This window comes from Meleagris gallopavo, chromosome Z, assembly GCF_905368555.1.
Source record: "Meleagris gallopavo chromosome Z, MGAL_WU_HG_1.1, whole genome shotgun sequence".
Classification (NCBI taxonomy): Eukaryota; Metazoa; Chordata; class Aves; order Galliformes; family Phasianidae; genus Meleagris; species Meleagris gallopavo.
Window position 1 is genome coordinate 69,937,771 of NC_139435.1, and position 24,992 is coordinate 69,962,762.

Here is a 24,992-nt window from a genome sequence, read left to right on the forward strand (position 1 = left end):
TTGGAGCACTCTGGTCTGCAGAGTGTGCTGCCTGTCACTGCAAGTGTTGTGGTTTTGTGATTTTTGTTGTAGGTATTCGTAACATCATAACATCACGTAAAGCAGTGGGAGTTAAATGATGTGCAAATGTTGAACCTGCAGGACAGGTTAAATTGGAGCGAAAGAAAAGCTACTGAGTCAATTACCAGACACCTTGCTGTTATTCATTAGTTCATTCAGAAACGCAGAGGGAGACCGATGCTTAACGTCATGCAGTGACACAGGCAGACCTGCCTGTGGCCCTGCCATAAGTCCCTGCAAGGCAAAGAAGATAAGCTAGTTTCCAGCCCTGACTCACAAGATGAGGGAAACTGGATCCTCATCCCTGCTCGGAATAGGAGGAGGAGCCACTCCTTTTCCCCGAAGTGGCTCGGAGCAACAGCTGAGAGGCTATGGAGTGGGAAAGACACGAGAGGAGGGTGTGCAGGTAACAGTTTGAGGCCAGCAAGTTACAGCCACGTTCAACTGGTCTAGCCAAGGACTCATGCCACTGGTTCTAAACCAGTGTCAGGAGAAAAAGGCAAAAGGGGTTAGCAACTGGAGGCTACTTGCTGAGAGGCATCAAGGCAGCCATCTGCCGCCTGGATGGATGGATCTCCAAGTAGGTTTGCCATCTGCCAGGTGCCTGCGTTCATGAAGAGAATTGAAGAAGAGGCCGTGGGGTCTGATAAAGATGGACAACTACTATCCGCAGTGGATAGTAGATCTACTAGATCTAGTCGATCTAGTAGAACAGCCACGATCATGTTGAGAGCTGAAGGGTAAAAGTCAGGCTCTGGCCCGTGGCCCCTGGCCCGCACGGCCCAGCACAGCTCTCAGTGCAGCCGTCCCTGCCGGGCACCATCACGGCGGTGGCCCTATCTTAGCAGAGAGAAACACCACGCCGTATTCGTGTCACCGCTTTTAGGCCGTACGCGCAGTTGTGAGCAGCCTTTTTCAAGGAGGAAGCACAGGAGAAATGTGTCCGAAATCTCTGACAGACACCTTGAGACCTCACTGAGAATGGCAGCTACTTCCATTCGACGGACTGATGTGTTTCACAGAAACAAAATGTCAGATGGCTTTGGTGCTGCCCTTTCTATGTTTTAAGAAAAGTAACGCCTCCTATTTTGTTACGTCGGCCCATGGCGCCAGAGGCAGATGCTGGAGGTAGGGCAGTAGGGGCTGACATCCACCCGCGTGGTGTGAAGATGTGCTCCCACACTCCTCCCCCTCCTTACACTTCCCCCGCTCGGTTCATTCCCCAGCTTCCTAGCTTTAGCTTTATTATTTAGCTTAACATAACATGGAAGTGATAAGAAAGTCTTTCAGCCACCCTGCCTTCTAGAGGAGCTCTGCAAGTCATTGTAAAGAAAAACTAAATAAAGCAGGTTAACTTGTGTATCTGAAGAATGTCAAGTGGCATTTGAAGCAGTGCCACTCTCTACCGTATCTTCATCCAGCTGCCAGAGCCTGTGCCATAGAGCTCTCAGCACTGCTGGTCTGCAGGGCACCCTCTAGGACCAAGACAGTCACAGTAGGACCAAGACTTCCTCTCACTTCCTCTTTTGGCCTGCCTGCCCAATATAGTCCTCAGCAAGCACGTCATGGTTTGTTTAGGCTTCGTTAGCTTCGCTAAGATTTCAGCTTAGATTGACTGTGCTCCTGTGATCCCGCAGACACAAACCATTGATCCGCCCTGCGAGTAGGAGTGGATTCAGCCGGACCTAGAGGCTCCTTGCCCCGCGCTTCAAGGAGTTTGGAAAGCAGCCTCGTGACTCAACAGGAGTGTTAAGTCACTGCATGATACCTACACTGCGTGAATAATACAGATGATGTTTATTCTGTATCAGATGTAAATAGATGTTCATACGTAGACGTAGATGTAAAGACAAAAGCTTCCCTGTTGCGAGTGAAGATGATGGCGCACTGGTTTCCTTCAGTAACAGCACGGTGAAGCAAGAGGGCTGTGTCTTTCAGGGAAGCCAGCAGAGGGCCTGAACACAGCTGCAGGAGCGCAGCCAGCCAGCTTAACTTAGGGAGTGCAGCCTCCTCTCAATCACGCTGCTGAGCCGGTATTGAAGAGCTTGCAGGCTGACTACAGGGGGTGTTCTCAGGAGCGGGATGGTTTCAGCTACCAGGATGGAAACGGAAGGGCTGCTGGTGCTCTCCAAACTTCTCAGGGCTGAACAGAGTGGAGAAGAGAACAGAGTGGAGGTCAGAGCCCCTGTCTGCGCAACGCAAGCCAGGAAACCCTCCTGCTGTGCCCCCCCCACCCAGCTCTTCCCAGGGCCAGCATGGAGCACGGAGACAGCAGGGTCAGCTGCAGAGGGGCTGGCAGCAAACGCTCGCTGCTTTGCCCGCACTGCCCCTTGTCCGCAGAGGTTGCGGAGCGCTCCTGGGTCAGGACCGGGGTTGCAGCTCGCTGCCCAGGGTCTTTTCATCTCCTTGCCACACCGCTCTGACCCCCACGCTGTCCTCACTCACCCTCGATGGTGTCATTCAGCTTCTCCTCACACAAATTTCTCAGGTGCCGCCCGGCGAGCCCTAGGCACACACAGCCCGTCACAGATCCCGCTGGCCAGCCCACCTTCCCAGCACAGTCCCCCCACCATCCCCTCTGCCCCGGCCATGCACCTACAGCACCCCGGGAGGCTCCGAGGCACCCAGAAAGGCTCCCACCGCCACCCGCTGCACAGGCAGGGCTGCCGGAGGGCAGCAGGGAAGCCCTCGAGTGCCCGGCCCGCCTTGGGCCGGCACGGCTCCGCGGTCACGTGGCTCAGCACAGAAGGGTCAGGGTCGTGGCTCACCAATGAACCTGACGGCCGCCTCTTGCAGGGGCTCCTGGGAGCTCTGCAGGTAGGACAGGCTCTGCTCCAGGAACTGGTCCGCTCTGCTGCCGTGGCCCACCAGCTGGAAGAGGGCACACATGGATGGGGCTGGCGCAGACTCTTCCCCTCGGGCAGGCAAGCGCCGTGCGTGGCACGGGCCCCCGCCGCCTTCACCTGCCGGGCCGCTGGCCCCGACAGCCGGCCAGCAGAAGCGGGCGGGGCCTCCGGGAGGGAGAGGAGGCCGGAGAAGAGGCCGGAGAAGAGCCCGAGCCACCGCGCGCTTGAGGGAAGGGGTGCGTGAACGGCGGCAGGCTGCGCCCTTCGGCCTGCAGCCATTAGAGGTGCGGGCACCGGCCCCACGCCCCGGGCCAGGGATGGCAGGCCTCATCTGGGCCAGGTCTCGGGAGCTCTGGGGCACTTGTCCTCACCAGGCACTCGCCGATCCTCTGCGGCTGCGCTGTCTTCAGCAGATAGCTGAGGTGCTTGCGCTTCAGCAGCTTGGCCGCGCAAAGAAGGGCTTCCCCGGAGGCCTGCAGAGGAACAGAGACCGGGAGATGCCTCCAATGCCCGCCGAACGGGGCCGGTGCGTCCTGCACCTTGCCACGGCTCGGGCCTTTCCTGGGCTCTGGTGGGAAGAAAGATGCAGCAGCTGGGGAAAGGTGTCTGTTCTGCGCTCAGGCAGAGGCGTGGGCCAACCACTACCTCCGGCACTGGGTGCTACCAATGCCCAGGCCATCCTGAGGGCTGCCAGCACCTCCTTCCTCCAGTGACTGTGCAGCTTAGAAATGCCCACCTGAGCCACGCTCTGGTCCTGGTCGTGCAGGTGGAAGAAGAGAGGCACGAGGATGTTGCGCACTTCCTTCTTCATCTCCGCTCTGTGGGCACCCCCTGCAACCTCCATGGCATCCTTACAAAGAAGGATGGAGAGCTGCCTCATCTGGGCGGACTCCTGTGACGCAGAACAAGGGAGGAACTGAGTCCTGCCTCCAAGCCCAGGTTGAGCAGGCGGGGTGGGCTGGCTGACAGGGACCCAAACATTTGTGTCTCTCCCGCTCACAGCAGGGAGCTGAGGTAAGCCAGCTGTGCAGGCAGCACCATTGCACAGCTGTGAATCACTGTCAAGGCTGTGCATCTGCAGGGCTCTGCACGGGGAGGGGCTGCCCCGGCACAACAGCCTGACAAGCACCAAGCGAAAGGTTTCCTGCAGGCAGCCAGGCACTGTGGTGGGAAGAGGAGAATTTGCAGGCCAGGCCAGTTAGGAACACGCCACGCGCTCACACGCCTCGCAGCCATATGAGCCAAGCCTCCCGCTCCCCCGCCGGGCTTACGTTTAAGAAGAAGGGCAGCAGGAGCTCAGGCAGCTGCAGGGCAATGGGTACCGCCTTCTGTCGGTCTGCCAGGTGCAGCATGTTGTGGAGGACAGTGGTGAATTTCACACCGACGCTGCTATTGGCATCCTGCAGTTGCTGCGTGACCTCTGGCAGCAGGTCTTGCAGAGTTACTGCCTGTGGCAAACACAGCATTTCTTCTTCAGAAACCCCAAGTGCCTCCCCAGCAGAACACCTCTGCTTACAGATGGCACAGCCCAGGGAAGAAACCTGTTTGGGGCCGGATCTGAGCACACCGCGGCCCCGTAGGATGGGATGGGACAAGATGGGATGGGACTGGACGGGATGGGACGGGATGGGATGGGACGGGACGGGACGGGATGGGAAGGAGGGGAGGGCTGCTGCCATCTGTGTCAGCACAGTGGAGCGGCTGACACCTCTCAGGATTATGGGCAAAGTCACCCATAATAACCTGCGGGCACCGTTGCTTGGTGCTGGGCTGCAGGCCCTCTTTGCCATCCCTTTCCCTCAATGCCACCCGCTCACCATCTTGGGTATCGCAGACAGCCTGACCAGGCTGGTGGTAGCCAAGTCACGCAGCACTGAGTTCTGACTCTGCAGGTGTGACTGGAGGAGGCTCTGGATCCTGTATTTATTGACATCCGCCACGATGTCAGCGACCTTAACGCAGTCCAGGAGCTGAAACACACCCAGCAGTATCATGAGAGTACCATCCCCATCGGCAGGATCCCTGTGCTGAATTGCCCTCCCGCAAGGCCCAGGGCAGGAGGCCAAGGCCAGCCACAGTTCTGTCTCGTGGCAGCACAGCTCCCTTGCCTGCTGCTCCTGCCCTCACAGCCATGTGCAGCCTCTCGCTCTCAGGAGCTGCACAAAATGCATGTGCTTCCGCCCTTTTCCTCAGCCTCGTGTGGAAAAAGGCCTCGTGGCAGGGGTGTCCCCGGGGGTGAGAGTGGCCCTGCTCCGTCCACATGCAACCTGACCCTCCCCGCTCTGCCAGACAGACTAAGGATCAAAGGCACCTCCAGGAGGCACCGCTCGCCTCTATGCTCACCTCAACGAACATAGCCATGGCCCCGATCTCCTTGTGCTCCTGTCTCTGCACGAGAGCTAAGAGTGTTTCTTCAAACACCGCGGGACCGCAGAGAGGTGCTGTGTTTCGCAGCGCCCTGGTCAGGGAAAGAACGCAGAGATGCACTCAGTTTGCTGAGAGAAGCCTCGCCTACGAACGACTGGCCGTCTTCCCACAGGCGCCCGCTGTGGGACCACCTCAGCTTCCCAGGCCCCTGGGCTCTTCCCACGCTCGTTGGCCACCCTTCTGGCTGCTGTGCCACACAGCTCCGGCACAGGCCGCGGCACTGCATGCAGAGCCAGCCCCAGCAGTAGCCGCAGTCAGTGGTGCGCAGGGAAAGGGCGCTCTGGGAGGTGACGGGCCCTGCAAGTCCTTTCTCACCAAGCAACAGCAGCCCCTGTCCAGGGGAAAAGAGCTGGGGAGACAGGGATGAGAGGGGAGGCTCTCACCTGGTCAGCACAGCCACGCCTGTGTGGTAGGTCTCGAGGCTCATAAGCATGTCCCAGCCACCCTGCTGCTCTATGTCCTCCACCAGACTGTCACTCCCCAGGTGTTGCAAAAGAGCTCTCATGCTCTCCACCACACGCCTGCGGGCACAGCAAAGCATGCGTCACACGGGGAACCCTGGCTCTGGGCCTGGGGCAGAGACCTGGCAGCAGGGATGGAGCACCTGATGTTGTTCACAGGCGACATGTCCTCCATGTCCTCCATGTGACCGATGATGGGACTGAAGCAGCCACGCTGTGAGCACTGCAGCATGAAGAAGATCTGGAAGAGCATCCCTGCGTACAGCTCGTGGATCAGCTGCCAAGCAGACTCTTCACTGGAAGGCAGATGGAGGATCGCATGCAGGGCGTGGCTTATCTGCAGGAAACACCCAAGGATGGCCCACAGTGTACAGCCACCCTTGCCATGCTGCCCAAGCCCATGGGCTGAGATGTTGGGGTTCGAGGGCAAGGAAAGGGAGGACAAAGGGCTGCGGAGGGGCTGCAGGGGGGAGGAGGGAGGAGAGAGCAAGGAAGGGGAAGAGAGGGGAGGGGACAGGAGAGGGGACGGGAGGGGAGGAAAGGTGCGGAATGCCGCCCCGCCAGGGGTGAGTGAGGTGTCATCCAGAAACTCACAGCCAGGTAACCGGTGCAGTTGTGGCCCGGGCCAAGGCCATCGTGCCTGGCCGTTGGCCATTTCTGCAGCAGGCTCTCCAGCACAACCTCTGCAAGGCTGGGTTCGGAGACCATCGTCTGCCACATGATTGCGGAAGACCTGCAGAGACAAAGCACGCTGTGTCGGGGGCTGCCCCAGCCACCGTCCCTTGGCCTGTGCTGGCCCCAAGGGTCTTCAGCCATCCATGAGGTGGGCGGGCCCCGCAAGTGTCGCACCATGGGATGTCACGCAGCACGGAGCTGACCACACACTGCGGGTTCAAGCGCGTCATCTGCAGAAGGGTCTGGATCGCGATGTCTCGGAGCGACTCCTTACAGTCCGACACGAGGTGGTCGTAGATGCTCTGCACGATCAGTGGCACCTGGAGGAGACACAGGGGCACTGAGATGGAGCACAGCCACAGCCCCAGCTGCCACCGGGAAGTGCTGCTTCCCTCCCGTGGCGCTTCACCGGCCTGAAAAGCCAACCGAGCTCCCAGGCTCCACTCTCAGATCAGGGGAAGCACCCCCAGAGGGCAAAAGCACAGGGCAATCTGGCTGAAAACTGCTTACATTCGAGAGCTGAGAGCCCGCATCTTTCAGGACTGCATCCAACGCCCTGGCAAGCACCTTGGTGTCAGAGACCCTCGGCTGCGTCATGCCCTCCAGGACGGTTAGGATGAAGTGTCCCTTCTCGCTGGGGCAGAGCCAGCTGCCCTCTACCTGTGGGGAGGAGGAAGGGAGATAAGGCCAGATGCACTGTGTTTAATGGTGGTGGGGCGCATGTGAGCAGCAGTGAGGGTGGCTCTGGAGAGAGAGAGAGAGAGCCGGGGCAGCACTGGCACTGTGCCCCAGGGGAGCACAGTGCTGGGCTGACTGCGGTCTCAATGGGTGCAGAGAGGGAGCTGTTGTGCAGAGCCATGGCTGGGCTGGAGGTCAGGGTCACAGAGCACTGGCTCTGCAAGCAGCTGGGGCTCAGCAATAGCCAGAACAGCTGCAGGCACAGCTCAGACACTGGGATAAAGCCTTTGGCTACTCCCTGCTGAGACACGGCTGGACCCTGCAGCCGGATTGTTGAGAGGCTGACACAGCCCCTGCCTCGTGCCCATGCTTCCTGGCGCACTGGCTCATGTGAGCCTCCTGCCACGGGGGAGGGTCAAGCATCCCAGCAAGGGACGAGCTGCTTACCAGTGTATTCAGGGCAGCATACTGGGCGCATAAGAGGTACCAGTATTCACCCTCCGCATATAGTTTGAGACTGGAAGGTCCAAGCTCGTAACCTGGGCAGCAGGAGAAACAGAGAGAGAGTGGTAGGAATGACGGGGAGAAGGCAAGAAGAGCACCTCTCAGGCTGCAGTGAGGCAGGAGAGCTAGGTCCAGCTTTCTGCTCTGAAGGAGGAGAGAAGCCCTGCCATACCGCTGCTACGGATTCCCCAAGGCAAGGAGGGCGGCCAAAGAGGTGCGCTGCCTCGCCCGGGCCTTATTGTGTGAAACACCGCAGCCCATCCCAGCCTCTCTTACTCTGTCGCATTGCCAGGATCCCGTGGATGCCATGCAGAGCCTTCATAGAATCATGCCTGATGTCCTGGTCCTCCTCGGCACAGCACAGGATGAGGTACCCCAACAGCTGCCCCACCAGCATCTCAGACTGCTTTTGTATGGAGCAAACCCTGCCCCTGCTTTCACTGAATCGAGATGAGCTCTGAGGAACGAAGGAAAGGCAGAGTAGCTGGGCTGAACTGGTGCGCCCAGGACAAAAGCCCTGACAAAAGCCCAGAGCCAGCAGCGGGCTGAGCACCACAGGAGTTGAGCGCCAGCGCTTTGGCCAGCTCTGCTCTGGGCCACGCAGGGGCCGACCCGTGGCAGACCCACATCCAGGTGAGAAGCACACGGACTGTCTTTGGTGGGAACTGCTGAAGGGTTTTGAGTGGCTGCTGGATTTTGGTGTCTGGGGGATTCTGCCCCCCGGGCAGATTCTGGTCTGGCAGGAAGCCCAGAGCTACCAGCTTACTAGGGCGCCAGGAAAGGGCAAGAACGGGGTTAAATGCTGCCTGTCTCTCCGGCTCCTTACCACCATCAGAGAAGCATGGTCTAGGACCTTGCTCAGGTTGGCAATCCTCCTCATGGCACACTGGCGCACTCTCACCTTCTCAGATTTGGCGCAGGGCAGCAGGGCCTGAGAAGACAAAAGCTGTTGGTCAACCACAGATGCGATGGCAACTCCTGAAGCGGCTGCTCTGCCAGGCACTGGCGGACTACTGACAAGGTGCCCAGGCTTCCCCTGAACAGAAGAGCCTGGAATGGAGGCCCGGCCTCCTGGCAGCCTCAGGAATGGCTGCCCCAGAGGAGACCTGCTGCGGTCACCGATCATTATCCCCACCCTCAGCTCCTACAAAATGGCCTCTGCCCCTTCTCCAAGAGGGAAGGGCTTTGGGGCTGGCATGCTGCTGGGTGCCCTCAGCGGCCAGAAGAAGAGAGGTTCAAGGCCGAGCTCCCTTTGCACGGTGGCCACATCCCAGCAGACCTCGGCCTTGCTGACATCTGGCACGAAGACCATCACCGAGGCAGGCAAGGAGGGCAGTGGGTCAGCAGAGCCAGCTGCCACTGCGGGGTCTGGGAAGGGCACTCAACAGCCTTCCACTGCTCAGGTGCAAACCACTGGGTTCCAGGTGGTTGCGTCCCCACCCCATCGCACGCTTTCTGTGCCTGCTTCTGGGACGCGGCGCCCAGCCCAGAGCGTCCCTTCTCTCTGGAGGAAGGGAGAGCCCCTGTGAGCCTTGCTCTCTGCACGTGCCAGACCTGCAAGACGATCACCAGGTTGAGGGTGGTGGAGCACGGCGGAAGACACAGCAGCACTTGCAACACGCTGTCCAGAGATTGCAGCATCTGCAAGAAGAACGGAGCAGGTGTGCACTTTGGCTTGCCCTTTCTTTGCAGGAAGCTGGCTTCAACCCCTGCCACCTGACGCAGAATTCAGCCACCCTGCGGTGCTCTATACTGCCTCAGGATCTGCCTTGGCTGTCTCCTTCCAGCAGCCAAAGCGAACTGGAAAAAGCGTACAGAACTGGCTGGCAGGCTCTCTGTAGCACAGCCAGCGCTTACCTCATCGTAGAGAGAAGAGTCAGAGCTGCCCTGCTCCTCCTGCACGGCGAGAAAGCAGATGTAGCTAATGCAGGGGCTGAGGTGCCGTTGGATCTGGGCTCCGATCTCAGCGCTGCAAGGAGAGGAAACTCCTGTTGGATGCTGGCAGCTGGGGCATGCCTGCTGCCGTCGGGCCCTTGCTGTGGAGAGGCCCTGGCGCAGCCGGGCTCTGGGGCACTTGCCTCCTTGCAGTGACGGCGAGCACGGCGTGCCTGCCCAGGCACATCACCGGGCACCGGTAGCTGGGGAAGTTCTTTCGCAGTAGCACCTGGACAGAGACGGACGGCGCAGCTGAGCTGGGACACGGGCGCAGCCGGCGGCCAGCAGCAGGATGCACCGCGGGCACAGCACCGCCGTCCCCGCGCCGGCACCGGCACCGGCAGCCGAGGCAGGAGCCCCGTGGCCGGCAGGCAGGTCTGCGCCCAAAGACACCTGTCCCACTCGTCCCCGTTCGCACCGCGGGGCCGGCGTCCGGCCAGCTCGGCCCCTTCCCTCAGCGTCGCCGGGTGCCCGCTCACCTCGTGCTGCGCTTCCAGCTTGCCGTCGGGCAGATACCTCCCCTCCAGCCGCAGTCTGCAGACGGTGCGGAGGGAGGCCAGGAACCTCGACCTCGCGTCCAGCTCCTGACAGTCGGGGAGGCGAACGGGAAGGGTGAGAGGGCGCGGGCAACGGGGCCGCTGCGCGGAGGGGGTGCAGCGGTGGTGCGGGGGGCCGAGGGCAGCAGCTCTGCGCGCCCAGCAGCGCTCCGAGAGCCTGGGCGCGGGCAGCAAGCACGGCGGCACCCAGCTGGCAGCGGCGGGCAGAGCCTCGCGCCGACGAAGTCGGACATCGTTACCTTCTCCCGGCCGGCGAGGAAGGACCAGAAGAACTCGCAGTCCTCCTTCTCTTTGTCGTCCAGCTGCCCGACGCCGGAGGCAGCGGCAGCGTCATCTGTTGAAGAAGGAGCGGGGAGAGTTGGGGGCGAGCGCGGGAGGCGCAGGAAAGAGCCGCGCCCTCTCCGGCTCCGTGCCCGCCGCCCTTCAGACGGGGAGCCCCGCGTCGGCTCCGGCGCCGGTGCCCGCTCTTCCCCTGGCGGAGCGGGGAACGAGGCTCCCGGCGTAGAGCAGGGTGCGCTCCCTGGCCGCGGTCCCGCCCGGCGCGACTCAGAGCCTCGCTCGCCGGGCGGGCTCCACGCGTAGCGGCACCGACAAGGCGGCGCCGTGCTGTGGCCTCCGGCCCCCGTCGAGCCCCGACCGCAGCCCGCAGTGGAGACGGGGCCGGGGCCGAGGCTGGCCGGGCCCGGTGCAGCCCGCGTACTCACCGGTCTGGAGACCGCGGGTCTCCTGCAACGACTCTCGGCCATCGATCTCTGTCCTCGGGGAACGCAAGAGCCGGGACTCTCGGAGAACGCCGTCGGTGGAACTGGGGGCTCCTCCGCGAGCCGCGCTGCTCCCGTGCAGTTCCATCGCGATCCTCCTGGACACTGCGGGGCTGCCGTGCCGGTGCCGAGTAGCCCCAGGCGTTCCACGGGCGTCACAACAGGCTGTGACCCGCCGCCTGTGTCACAGTGGGTGCGCTGCCCACTGCCCGAGGGTTGCCACGAGGCTGTCTGCCTTCGGGCACGTGAGCTGTCTCGCTGAAAGTCCGGGCTGACTATGGCCCCAGGCACTACACAAACACACCGCCTGTGATGCCCTCCCCTTTCACGGCGCCTCTGTCACATTGCTGCCTTAAGCTTTAGCATCGCTTCTCATCGCCATGGTATCGAAACGTGTCTTGTGCAGAATTACAGCAACGGTGAAAGCACCCGAGGAGTGTTCGGCACTTCCGTCCTTACAGTTCTGCGAGGAAGGGCGAGGGCGAGGGCAGGCTGAGCCAATTCTAAGGCCAGGGCTTTTGTTCTCATTGCTGCTTGAATGTGCGGGATGGGGTGTTCCCGGTTCCGGCCCAGACGACGTCAGCAACACAGCGATGCAGCGGTTGTTGCTGAGCACTAGGTGCGATCCCAGGGCTGGGCCGGGCTGCTCGGCGGGGAAAGGACCACCGCCACGGCAGGCAGCAGAAGCAGGGCTTATTCTGAATGCCGTGGCACCATGCGGAAGGCCGCAGAGCTGTGGGGAGGTGGCCGCATTCAGAGCAGCACAGAGGGTTGTGAGTTTTAGTCAACACACACACGCTCACACGCTCACACACTCGGCCGTTCATTTAAATCATCCCCGCAAGTGGGAAGCAGAACCTCCCAAGGAAACGCACTCTTCCTTATTGACCGTTGGGAGACGGGGAACTGCCGAAAGGAGAGGGAAGGAACATGCCAGCAGTGGATGCGATAGGCAGTGCCAGCAGGGCGTCCCCTGCTTCTAAGGGCACTTTGCCTCTCCCACCCATCATGGACTCTCTCCCGCTTTGACTCTTCTCAGGGTCTGCGGGGTTTGCTCCGTTTGCACCCCACATCCACACAGCCAGTGCGTGATGCAGAGGCCAAGTGGAGCACCGGCTTGCGAAACAGAATAAACTACCGAGATGAGCTCCCTCTACCACGCAAAATATTTGCAGCTATTGCCACAAGTATCAGTTGCCTTGCCTTCAAACTGACAGGTTTCATCCCAAGATCATTCTTCAGTGAGGGGGTCCCTGGCACAGGTGCCAACTGAAGGGATTGGTGAACTAACAAATCTGCTGGGCAGTATTCCAGAAGCCTATCTCAGAGTCATACGCTGAATCAAAGTAAGATAGCGTGCGCCTTTGTCTCGAGTGAGGTGTGGTCATATTTCAAAATCCCGATTAGCGGAATGAAAGAGAGGTAATCATTCTGTAATACAGAGTCATCCCTTTGCCTGGGATTCCTTTCCAGGTTTTGTCTTTGCAGATCAAGAAAAGGCTAACTGAGAGGCTGATAGCGTCGTAACCGAGCGTCACCAACACACTAAAAGAGCTGTTCACGTAGATCCCAGCACTGGCATCGTCACATCTTGTTCACCTCACATGTGGTCCACTAGTGAAATACAAGAAGCACACAGCCACCTAGATACTGCCTAATAATTCTAATTCTTGAGACTGCATTGGTAACACAGGAAAATCACCCGCTATGTCATACCAGTACTAACGTTGTTATTTGCAATACAACCAGTTACAAAGCAATACCCGTAAGTAAGAAGCACACAGTCCCAGTCGTTGTAAGGGCTGGATGCTATTTTCTGCCTTGAGATGAGGCCAAGCGTATCATGCTGGAACCCACGCAGGGCCAATCCCTGCAGAAACACAAGCATATCCACGACCCCAACTTATCAGCGGTAAGGGGCCTTCCCTTAGAAAGAAGTTACTGCCATACTCGTTTTTAAAAAGGTGAGCCTCGGAACTGTCAACCTCTGGTCATTCTCACCTCTGTGCCAGGGAAGATCATTGAGCAGATCCTCCTGGCAGCTATGCTAAGGAACGTGCAAGGCAGGGAGGTGATACAGGAGAACCAGCTTGGCTTCATCAAGGGCAAGCCCTGCCTGACCAACCTAGTGGCCTTCTGTGATAGTGTCACCGCATGAATGGACAAGAGAAGAGCCACTGATATCATCTATCTAGGCTTTACTAAGTCCCTTGTCCCGGTACCCCACAACATCCTTCTCTCCGCATTGGAAAGATACGGATTTGATGGGTGGACTGTTCAGTGGACAAAGAACTGGCTGCAGCACTGAGTCCAGAGAATGGTGGTCAATGGCTCGGTGTCTAGATGGATGAGGGGTGACGAGTGGTGTCCCCCAGGGGTTGGTGCTGGGGCTGATACTCTTTGATATCTTCATCGGTGACACTGACAATTACAGTGGGGTTGAGTGCACGCTCAGGAGGACTGCTGGTGACACCAAGCTGCGGGGTGCAGTCAGCACCAGAGGGATGGGGTGCCATTCAGAGGGACCTAGACAGGCCCGAGCAGAGGGCCCAGGTGAACATCACGAGGTTCAACAAATCCAAGTGCAAGATCTTGCACCGGAGTTGAGGCAATCCAGTACAAGCTGGAGGATGAAAGGATGGAGTGCAGCCCTGGTGAAAAAGACCTGGGGGTAATGGTGGATGGCAAGATGGACATGAGCCAGCAGTGTGCCCTCACAGCCCAGAAAGCCAACCGGATCCCAGGCTGCATCAAGGGCACTGTGGCCAGCAGGTTGAGGGATGCGATCCTGCCCCTCTACTCTGCACTGGCGAGACCTCACCTGGAGTGCTGCACGGGGAGTCCTCAGTGCAGGAGAGAGAGAAACCTGCTGGAGCACGTCCAGAGAAGGGCCACAAGAATGGAACACCGCCTGTGAGGGCAGGCTGAGAGAGCTGGGGCTGTTCAGCCTGGAGAAGAGAAGGTAAGCTGATAGCAGCCTTTCAGCATGTAACGGGGAGCTACAGGAAAGAAGGGGCCAGACTCTTTAGCAGGGTCAGTGGTGACAGAAAAAGGGGAAACGGTTCCAAGCTCAGTAAGAGCAGGTTTGGGTTAGGTAATAGTAAAAAATCTTTTACAGTGAGGGTGGTGAGGCACTGGAAGAGGTTGCCCAGAGATGTGATTTTCATGCCCCGTCCCTGGAGACATTCAGGGCAAAGCTGGACCAGGCCCTGGGCAACACGGTGGAGCTGTGGCGTCCCTGTGCATTGCAGGGGAGTTGGACTGAATGGCCTTCAGAGGTCCCTTTCAATTCTACGGGTTCTACGATGTTGCAAGGAACCTCTCTCTCAAGCTGCACTTCGGTCTCTCGTGAGTGCCCTGCTTTTTTTTAAATTATTTTTTATTTTTTAGCCCAGGAAAGAAAAGCAGGCAGCAATTCAGTATGAGGGCACCTGCAGCTGAAAAACAGGGCCAATATCTGCAAACAGAGAACGCTCAAAGCCCCCTCTGACTGGAGCCTGACAATAAACGTACGGGGACAGCATACCGTAAGCCTCGCTCCACAATTCTCCAGACCCGTTCCCTTGCACAGGCAGCTGCCAAACACCTCTCAGAAGTGCCTAGAAAACCCAACAGCCTTCACCATCTCTCCTCCAGTCCCTCCTGGGAAATGCCAGGGGGAGAAGATAAATGAGAGGTGACTCCACTGCCACAGAGCTTCACCCGTAACAGAAAGATTGGATTACGTGCCCAGGGATACATCGGAATGATAAAGCCATGGATTTCATCGTCTCTTCCGTATTCCAGTGTGGGGTCCTATCCTGGTGGCTTTTGCTCTGAAAAGTTTGTCAGCTAATTTTAAGGTACTGTGAAGCTCCTTAGATACTAGACAGCATGTTCTCTGCAGTATGGTTTTGTTTTTTTTTTTCTTTCCTAATTGATGTGCGGGCTACAAGATAACTTTTCTCAATGTCTCTTTCACCAAAATGACATGAAAAAAATTCCACTGGAGTTGCAGAGGACCACAGAATCTTAACATTTTCCAAAGTTCATGGGGAAGAGATTTATGTGTATGGTTATCTGTACTTCCTGAGGGTATGCTTGAAATATTGTTCTGTTTAGAGATGGACTTTATAGCTCTAAATGCTTCTGCAGCCACAGTGGTTTCCCAGATGATCTTGATGGATTGGAGCTGTAGAAGTTTTTATTTTAGTTAATTGGTTTAAAGATTCAATCTGAGATTATATTCATCTGCTCTGTGATTCAGGAAACTCTACACAGGAAAATTTGAACATGTTCCGACTGATTTAGGAAATGGGATTTTCTGACATATTCACTAATAGGCACCTAATCTCTACAAAGCTTGCATGACACTTGCAGAACAAAATACCCCAGTGTATTGTGCTGTTATTATGCACACACAAAGTAGAGTTGTGCCAAAACTTGGTTGTTACGTAGAGATCTTTCAAGTGAACTGTAAGTTCCCGGACAGAAAACACTTCCAAGTAGTCACCAGTGGCTGTTGTATCCTAACATGGATAGCTGGTGGGCCCAGCACCAGAAAAGAATCAAGTGTTGCATTGTATAGAGTAAACGTTTATTTCTCTGACTTGCAGGTGGGGTGTGTTCTTTGGGACACTTGTGATGTTGCTCCAAGAAGCTGGAAGCCTCAGTGCAGGAACTTCTGTTGAAACAGAAGTTTCAACTCAGGAAACAGTGCCGTGCATTAAGGAGAAATGGCAGAGATGTACTAACATGCGGTGCATATTCAGTGTCAGCGTCTTTCTCTTTTTACATGTAATTGATTATGTTGTGTCAGGACAGAAATTTCTGGTTTCCACAAATAGTATTTATCCTGAGACCTTTAAATCTGTCTGCACTTAGGGAAATGTACTGAATTACTGAGTGGTAAGGTGTTGTTAACGTTAAATGGAGCGATGCTGCAGGCACAAGACATACAGAGTATGTCTTAAGCAAATGAGGAGCTGAGACGTACAGCACTGAAAGATTTGGAAACTTTTCCTTTTTTTTTTTCTTTGAACAGAATAGGGTGTAGGTCCTGGGGAAGATGTTCGCTGAAAGCAGCAGAAAATGCTCACACTCAAATGATGTACTTCTGGGAAAAGAGAGAATGTGATTTTTATGGTGCTTTTCTCTGTGTTGTGTTGCAATAACAGATGTTACCTCAAAACTGTTTACCAATTGATAAGTGAAAAGACTATTAATTTGTTGACCTGTGCATAAACACAACTCATTATCCCCCTACATGCTGGACCTGCCATACAGGACAGTACATAACTCTGAATCTTCCTAGGGCTTTCAGCTTGCCAGTGTGGCAATGTGCACATGTGGCTGCATATTGGTGAAGAAGCAATGTGAGAAAAAAGTCAGCCTGTATTATTTCTACTATGTACAGAGTGACCCATGAACCCTCTCTCACAGATTAATCATGTGAATAATAGTTGCTTTGTGATACTGGTTTATGATACTAGCATGAAGATAAGCCCTTATTTGCTTTCCCTCAAAATAATTCTAAGTGATACAACTAGCATGCAAGAAAAAAAATCAATGTTAGCTGACTTGGAGATGGACAGAGACTCTTTCAGGTCAATATAATTGCGATTTACTCATCTGAAGAACTCCAAATGCTTGATTGTGGAAAACGCATCTTCCAGGCTTCTTTTCAATGTCCCCTGGCACATTTCTGCTTCTGTAATCTCTCTTTGGCCATCTCGGTAGCTCCATCCATGAAACCAGTTCATGGTCCGAAGTCTAATTGATGAAACCAAAGCTGTTCTATTTGAGCTAGAAGTAAAGAAACTAGAGTGTTCAGAGCTGGCTGTTGAGAACTCACTTGGTTATTCCCTCCTCTACTTCTACTTTCCTTCCTGAGCTGCCACACTTGGGCCAGAGGAATCCCAGGCATCCATACAGACTGGGAGGAGTGGTACTTGAGAGCAGCCCTGTGGAGAAGGAGCCGGGGGTCCTGATGGATGAAAAACTTAACATGAACCAGCAGTGTGCTCTTGCACTCGAAAACAAATGGTATCCTGGGCTCCATCAGAATAAGGGTGACCAGCAGAGATGGGGAGGTGATTGTCCCACTCCTACTCTGCTCTTGTGAGGCCCCATCTGCAGAACTGTGTCCAGGTCTGGAGCCCCCAGTACAAAAAAGACAGGGAGCTGCTGGAGAGGGTCCAGAGGAGAGCCACGAAGGTGATCAGGGGGTTGGAGCACCTCCCCTACGAAGACAGGCTGAGGGAGCTGGGCTTGTTCAGCCTGGAGAAAAGAAGGCTGCAGGTGACCTCATTGCAGCCTTTCAATACCTAAAGGGAGCCTACAGGGGGGAGGGGAATCCACTCTTTGAAAGCGTAGGTAACAGCAGGACAAGGGGAAATGGTTTGAAGTTGAGGGAGGGAAGATTTAGTTGGATGTCAGGGGGAAGTTCTTTACAGAGAGAGTGGTGAGGTGCTGGAACAGGCTGCCCAGAGAGGTTGTGGATGCCCCGTCCCTGGAGGTGTTCAAGGCCAGGTTGGATGGGGCCCTGGGCAGCCTGGTCTAGTGTTAAATGGGGAGGTTGGTGGCCCTGCCTGTGGCAGGGGGGTTGAAGATTCATGATCCTTGAGGTCCCTTCCAACCCTGGCCATTCTGTGATTCTGTGATATAACCCGCATCCAGAAGTTGATCTGGTGAATAGTAACTCATACAAAAAACACAGTTAACTTTCCAACAGATATATGAAGACAGAAAAGATTCTGTAAGACAGTCCAGTATCAAAAGAATGAATGTCCATTCAGCGATGCCAGAAATCTAGGAGATTTACTGCCGTTACTTTCTCTCTGTATGATTTCCTATGATATCATTCCATGAAGAAAAAAAAACAAAAAACAAACAAACAAAACAAAACAAAACAAAAAACAAAACAAAACAAAACAAAAAACAACCAACGTTTGGAAACCACAAGAATATTCTGAGGCGGTATCTCTGTACATCTGCCTTGCAACTCTCTGCTTCCACAAAACTCATTGGCACAGATGGGTGAGATGGGCCAAATTCATCAGCAGAGATTAGTTAGGCTTCCAAGTAGCTCTGCTGCTCTATTAGCATCAGAGGAAAATCTTCTATTTGTATGGAAGATGATCAGTAATAATGTATTTGTCCTGTAATGATTTTTTTGGTTTGTATTCCCTCAGGAAGCACATAGAGTGACACAGCTCAACAAGTGCTATTTCCCATCTAAAGAAATGTGACATTTTCTTAAAGTTGTCTTAGCCTTTAATATTAAAGTTGGAATTTTCTGTCATGGCAAGTGTGCTCCAGGAGAAGGTGGAGCGTCAGTTAAGTCCCATATTCATTTTTCTCCTGCAAAACCAAAGTTACTTGCTGACACACTTCATTAGCTTTCCTCCATGGCTTTAGTAGTGAAATCAACCTCTATGCAGGAACACTGAAAAGAAATTATCATCTCTCTCATTTCTTAGTTAGTTTGCTTTTTGTATTCACTTCTATTTCACGAATTAACAGCAACCCCTTTGTAGAAAGCAGATCCAGCATGTCATGAGTTTTTTCTTTATATTTAAAATAATCTCTTTAAGCTAATTCTAAACATTCCATTTATGCATCTCATGGTTCTCGTGGTTCTCTTTGCTCTGGGGTAATACATAACAACTATACAGAAAAGTACCTACTGTTCTACAGGATATTTAATTTTTAATTTATCACTGTTAACATTTTCATCACCTTAAGCATAGTTAACATAAAATGTTCACAGAATCACTCAAGTCAACTTATTTACATAATCTATCTTTTTTTTTTTTTTTTTTTAATAATAGCTTTGACATTAGATAAGCAAGCCAAAGAGTCTTGCAATTCATTATTTGATCCCAGTCCTTCCAAATTAAGTCTTGGAACGGAATCAAGGTGCTCATCAAGCAAGAGTGTGCCTTTATTTGTTAAAAGACAGGTGAGCAAGGGAGGATAAAGAAAAGAGAAGAAGAGGAGAGAGAGGAAAAAGGAGAGGAAAGCAAGTCACCCATGATGTCCCATGATGTCCAGAGGTCCATCCTTCTTCTTCTTCTGGGGTGGTAAGAATGTGGTGGGGCACGTGCTGCTGGCTGTGGGGCTGGCAGTGCTTTTTTAATACCATATGATGGTCCCTTTGTGGTCATGGTTGAGGGGGGGACCCAAGACCATCTTCAGCAAGACAGCTACCTCCTGGCTCCTCCACACCTGAAGAGGTGGACCTCTTCATGAAACTACCACTGCCTTGAATATACAAGAAAATTCACCGGTCTAAAAAAAAAGAAAGAATCAAGAGATTAAAGACTGAATTCTACACATACTGCTAAGATATCATGCAGAGTATTCAGATACAAGATCCTTTTTAACCTTTTAACTGAACACACAAGATCCAGCAAGAGAAAAAGTAAAGAATGAAAGAGCATATTTAGAATATATTCAAGTTTGATTTCCAGATTTGTGAAAAATACTATCTTGAATGTCCAGTTTAACACCCACCTTTGCCAAAGCTTTTATTTTCTGTCTTCCTGCCTAACCTGTGTTTTGTTGGTTTTTTTTTTTCCCCAAGATTGCGTATTGAAAGACCACAAAAGCAGTTTGATTTCCAGGCCATAAGTATTTATTCTGGTCTAAAATGATACAGTGGAACATTCTATCTTCTGCAATATGCAGGAATATACTGCAAAAACAGATGCATTCAAATTACATGGGAAGACAGAGATTTTAGTATCTAAACAATAGAACATGCTTTCTTATTCTTTAACAGCTTTTTTCCTGGCACTGTCATTATTTAGTAAGAATATCTTTTTGTTCTGTTCTTCTTAGGATCATAGAATCATCTAGGTTGGAAAAGACTTTAAAGGTCACCAAGTCTAACTGACCTGCTGAGTCCCACCACTGAGCATGTCCCTTACTGCCACATCCATACACTTCTTAAACACCCTCCTGAGATGGAGGCACGACATAGCCAGATTAAGGATATAGAGCAGGCATGTTTATTGCAGCAGTGCACATACGCTGGGTGCAAGGGGGATAGATCCACCTAACTTGTAAACGTGTGGGAATCAAATGTTGTTTCTGCATTAGAATTGGATAATATATTTTTTTATTTCATGATCTCCACTGTCATAGTTCTTTTGGGGAGTCTTTCTGCTTAACTCACGGAAGATCTCTGATAGTTTACGTCACTTATCCTCTAGATGACCCTTCCCAGGAACGCACGCTCTGTAGATAGGTGTAGATAGGTGCAGATAGGTATATTTTGTCATACACACTGCAAGAATAGCCTGCACGAGATCAAGCCAGAGAACAAGTGATGGCATGCCCGAGGAGGCGCCTGAAGAGACATCGGAAGGCCTGGCATCATCCCCCGCCCCGGTGCTCCTTGTTTAATCAATACGACAAGAAGAGCGCTGAGACATCTTGGAAACAACAGGATGGCGACTGACTGACACCAGATAACAAACAAATTAACAAGTAAATAGCAAATGTAAATCCTCTGATAAGATCGTGAACCTGGATACCCAGCCAGTGGGGAAACAGGGGAGAGGGGGGGAGGCAAGGGGGAGAAAACAGGGTCTAAAGGCTGTCATGTTGTGTCCATAGGTGCGCTCCTGCTTGCGGGACGCCCGCCACTGCAATCGCGAATAAAATCTGCTTTTATCAGAGATACCGTCCTGACAAAAATTATTTGGATATTTCCAACAATTTGGGGGCTCGTCCGGGATTATTATTGCCTCTTCGGGTGTCTCCCTACTGCCCTGGACAGGATAGGTGCACCCCGCTGATTTCAGCAGTCCTGTCTGGGTGGTGAGGTGACTCCTTGGGACGGCCGATAAGAAACCGAGACTGTTAGGTAAAGGACGGGCTCTGTAAAAGCCAAGGGGCAGGTAGGCACGGGTGTTGGCCATTGCGACCCGGTAACTTTGTGCACGGACCAAGGTAACAGAGTTTAATTCTTGCCTTGGGGGTCGGTTGAGACTCTTGAGTGTGTGTGACTGAGACGCACTTCAGTGCGAAGCGAGTGCGGAGTCCCGACCTGCGGTTCCGTTGTCCCGCAAGGGGCACGGCCAGGGGGCCCCTTACGAAAATGTTTCAGAATTGGAAAGATGATCCCAAGACCAAAGACAAGGATAAGAAAAAGATGCTTAAATATTGTATACAGACATGGCCTAGAGAGCCAATGCAGGGAAAATAAATATTCTGGCCAGAATATGGATGTGACGAAGATTGCGTGTGTCAGATTCTGAATTCATATGTAAAGAATAAAACTCCCTTTTCAAAGGAGGAATCGGACTATGCTGCTTGCTGGATTCAAGAAGCCAGTCTGTTACTAGTAAGGAAAGGTCTGGACCAGAAAGGGGAGGAAATAGGAAAGAAAACCAAAAAGATCATAAATGGGATCCCTTTGATAACTTCCCCCCCCACTTCAATTTCAAAAGCACTGCAAGCGGCAGTGACCTCTCCAGAGTAAGAGAGCAGCCGTGCTGCTGATCTGTGCAGGGTCCTGGAGAGAGGATGCACATTCTATTAGTGAGGGAGTTGGAGCAGTGTGAATGGGACCTGGAGAGTTTTCCTTTCTCTAGCACTAACCTTACTAATACTTCACTTTATCCTCTTAGGGCAGTCTCCTTAGGTCAAAGGGAAATAGGGTATGCTAATGCCTGTTGTTTTTATGAGAAGAACAGTTAGAAGTTTCAAGAAGAATTCCTTAATTGAGGATCCTATAAGTGTAGTAGAACAATTAGATCAATTTCTAGGGCCTAATTTCTACTCATGGATGGAAATGATGTTTATCATTGATATGTTGTTTATTGGAGAAAGAGATGGGCACCTATGCAAGTGTGGAAAAGGAATAATACAGAGGAAAATTGGGCTCTGGAGGGAGGCAGAGAGAGGAAGGATCCTGAGGATAAATTGTACTGATTATTGTCACTGTCTTTGCGATTGTTAAATGTCTGTGTTGTGAAAGTGTTATGTTGTGTTATGTTATGTCGTGTACGAGGCTGTTATGGTACAAGGAGGTCTAAAGTGATACTGAGAAGACCCCCTGGGTTGTATTTTGGCTCAGTGGAGAAACATTGCTGTTGAGCCAGGGAGAATATTGAATAAAAAACCAGGAATGTAAATGGAGTAATGGGACCAGTTTTATAGTTAAGAATATGCCCACTCATGCTGTGGGATGTACATTTTTAGTAGCACTAGTGGGAAATTCATCTGCCTGCCCTGCTTGCATTCACGTAGAAGAGAAGGCTAAGGTACTGAATGAGTTCTTTGCCTCAGTCTTCGCTGGCAGTCAGGATTCTAATATTTCTCAAATCCCTGAACCCTGCATCCCTTAACATCGAGGTGGGGACCGGGGCAGTAAATCTCCCCCCAGTGTGAGGACAGAGCAGGTCCAAGACGCCTCATGAGACTGAATGCGTACAAGTCTATGGGGCCGCATGGCCTGCATCCCAGGGTTCTGAAGGAGCTGGCTGAGGTGGTTGCCGAGCCATTCTCCATCATATTTGGAAAGTCTTGGCTGTCAGGTAAGGTCCCGGATGACTGGAGGAAGGGTCACGTCACTCCCATTTACAAGAAAGGGAGCAAGGAGGAGCCGGGGAACTGGTGGACAGGCTGGTGAGTCTTACCTCTGTGCCTGGGAAGATCATGGAACAGATCATCCTGGATGACATGCTTGATCACATGAGGAATGAGCGTGTGATCTGAGACAGCCAGCACGGCTTCACCAGGGGAAGGTCACAGAATCACAGATTCACAGAATTGTAGGGGTTGGAAGGGACCTCTAGAGATCATGGAGACCAACCCCCTGCCAAACCAGGTTCCCTACACCACGTCGCACAGGCAGGCGTCCAGGCGAGACTTGAATATCTCCAGAGAAGGAGACTCCACAACCTCCCTGGGCAGCCTGTTCCAGTGCTCCGTCACCCTCACCGTGAAGAAGTTCTTACGCACATTCGTGCGAAACTTCCTATGCTGCAGCTGATGTCCGTTTCCCCTCGTCCTGTCTCCACGTACCACTGAAAAGAGACTGGCCTCACCGCTATGGCCGCCACACCTCAGGTATTTATAAACTATTTATAAACCTGGATCAGGTCCCCTCTCAGTCGTCTCTTCTCAAGGCTAAACAGACCCAGTTCACTTAGCCTTTCTTCACAGGGGAGATGCTCCAGGCCCTTCACCATCTTTGTGGCCCGCCGCTGGACTCTTTCCAAGAGATCCCTGTCTTTTTTGTACTGGGGAGCTCAGAACTGGACACAGTACTCCAGATGAGGCCTTACCAGGGCAGAGTAGAGGGGGAGGATCACCTCCCTCGACCTGCTGGACACGCTCTTCTTAATGCACCCCAGAATGCCATTGGCCTTTTTGGCCACGAGGGCACACTGCTGGCTCATGGCCAACCTGTCGTCCACCAGGACGCCCCGGTCCCTCTCTGCAGAGCTCCTCTCCAGCAGCTCATCCCCCAGCCTGTATTGGTGCATGCAATTATTCCTCCCTAGGTGTAAGACCCTACACTTGCTTTTGTTGAACCTCATCCGGTTTCTTACTGCCCAGCTCTCCAGCCTGTCCAGGACTCGCTGAATGGCAGCACAGCCTTCAGGCGGGTCAGCCAATCCTCCCAACTTCGTATCATCAGCAATCTTACTGGGGTGGCCACTATCCCCTCATGAAGGTCATTGATGAAGATGTTGAACAAGACCGGACCCAGCACAGACCCCTGGGGGACACCACTGGTTACAGGTCTCCAGCCAGACTCTGCACCACCAACGACGACCCTCTGCGCTCTGCCAGTCAGCCAGTTCTCAACCCACCTCACTGTCCACTCGTCTATCCCACACTTCCTCAGCTTCGTTATCAGGATGTCGTGGGAGACAGTGTCAAATGCCTTTCTAAAATCAAGGTAGACTACATCTACCGCTCTTCCCCCATCCACCCAGCATGTGACAGCATCACAGAAGGCCACCAAGTTGGTCGAGCACGACCTCCCCTTGGCGAACCCATGCTGACTACTCCTGATAACCTCCTTTTCTCCCAGTTGTCTGGAGATGGTATCCAGCACAAGCTGTTCCATCACCTTTCCAGGGACGGAGGTGATGCTGAAAGGCCTATAATTACCCGGATCTTCCTTCTTGCCCTTTTTGAAGACCGGAGTGACACTGGCTATCCCCCAGTCTTCAGGGACCTCCCCTGTTATCCAAGACCTCTCAAAAAAGATGGAGAGCGGTTCGGCAACGACCTCCGCCAGCTCCCTCAGCACACGTGGATGCACCCCCTCAGGTCCCCTGAGCGATGAGGCAGTCAAACACTGAAGGCTGAAAGTAAGGAAGAGCTTAAGTAACAGCAAATACTACCCTGGAGTAGTCTCAAGCTACATTTTTTCTGGAATGTTTCTGCAGCAACGGTGACTACTGAATGACGGAAATTCCGTCTCACTCGAGGCACATTTTACATTGACATTTATGTTTAGCGAAGACGAGCACTGGCCTGGAGCATCTCCTGTCCAAAAAAAGGCTGAGAGACCTGGGGCTGTTCAGCCTGGGGAAGCAAAGGCTGGGAGAAGATCTAATCAATGATTATCAATACCTGAAGTGCAGGTGACAATTTGTTTAGGCCAGACTCTCTTCAGTGATAGGTCAAGGAGCAATGGCTACAAACTGGAACATAGGAAGATCCACGCAAACGTGTGGAAGAACTTTCCTGCGAGGGATGGAGCACCGGAACAGGCTGCCAGAAAGGTTGTGGAGTCTCCTTCTAAGCAGAGATTCAAGACCTGGCTGGACGCCGACCCGGGCAACCTTTTGTAGGGAACCTGTGTTACCAGGGGCTTGGACTCGATCATCTCTAAAAGTCCCTTCCAGAATCCATGCTTCTGTGATTCTTTACCAGCATGCTAGACCTACTGCACCAATAACAGAAATCCCTTTTGTGCTAAGGGTGAGCATGGTTTAAAAAAAATTTTACGCTTAACACACCTTACAAAAAAAACCCATTTTTGGACTGTGCTTCCTTACAGTTGTGCTGTGATAAAAGATGCAACTTTCACAGAACTACAGATTTAGCACAAACACAGTTTCAGACCTTCAGAAA

General features: G+C 53.3%; 2 protein-coding genes across 5 annotated transcripts in view; both read right to left on the reverse strand.

Moving 5' to 3' along the window:
* Nucleotides 1–337: 337 nt before the first annotated feature.
* LOC109364276 (maestro heat-like repeat-containing protein family member 7) lies at nucleotides 338–15,551 on the reverse strand. The gene is made up of 22 exons (XM_085214106.1): nucleotides 10,848–15,551; nucleotides 10,383–10,477; nucleotides 10,066–10,170; nucleotides 9,730–9,815; nucleotides 9,509–9,620; nucleotides 9,206–9,292; nucleotides 8,478–8,582; nucleotides 7,928–8,108; nucleotides 7,595–7,686; nucleotides 6,980–7,129; nucleotides 6,644–6,789; nucleotides 6,389–6,527; nucleotides 5,938–6,131; nucleotides 5,717–5,854; nucleotides 5,250–5,364; nucleotides 4,724–4,876; nucleotides 4,178–4,354; nucleotides 3,643–3,798; nucleotides 3,278–3,379; nucleotides 2,829–2,931; nucleotides 2,506–2,565; nucleotides 338–2,203 (listed from the first exon to the last, which is right to left on the reverse strand). Exons 1-22 carry the CDS (start codon nucleotides 10,990–10,992, stop codon nucleotides 2,049–2,051), a joined length of 2,796 nt encoding a protein of 931 aa, XP_085070232.1. The 5' UTR covers nucleotides 10,993–15,551; the 3' UTR covers nucleotides 338–2,048.
* A 2,132-nt stretch (nucleotides 15,552–17,683) lies between these two features.
* The window catches only part of LOC104916738 (E3 ubiquitin-protein ligase Trim36-like), a 44,167-nt gene continuing 36,858 nt past the window's right edge, over nucleotides 17,684–24,992 (reverse strand). Inside the window, exons 5-6 of one of the 4 annotated variants that reach the window (XR_014880638.1) lie at nucleotides 18,916–19,173; nucleotides 17,684–18,330 (exon numbers count right to left, since the gene is read on the reverse strand). The gene's annotated coding sequence lies outside the window, so the exon portion shown is untranslated. Of the gene's footprint in view, nucleotides 18,331–18,798; nucleotides 19,176–19,400; nucleotides 19,582–24,992 lie in introns of those variants that run through there. The other 3 variants (XR_014880645.1, XR_014880642.1, XM_085214138.1) reach the window with 3 other exon arrangements.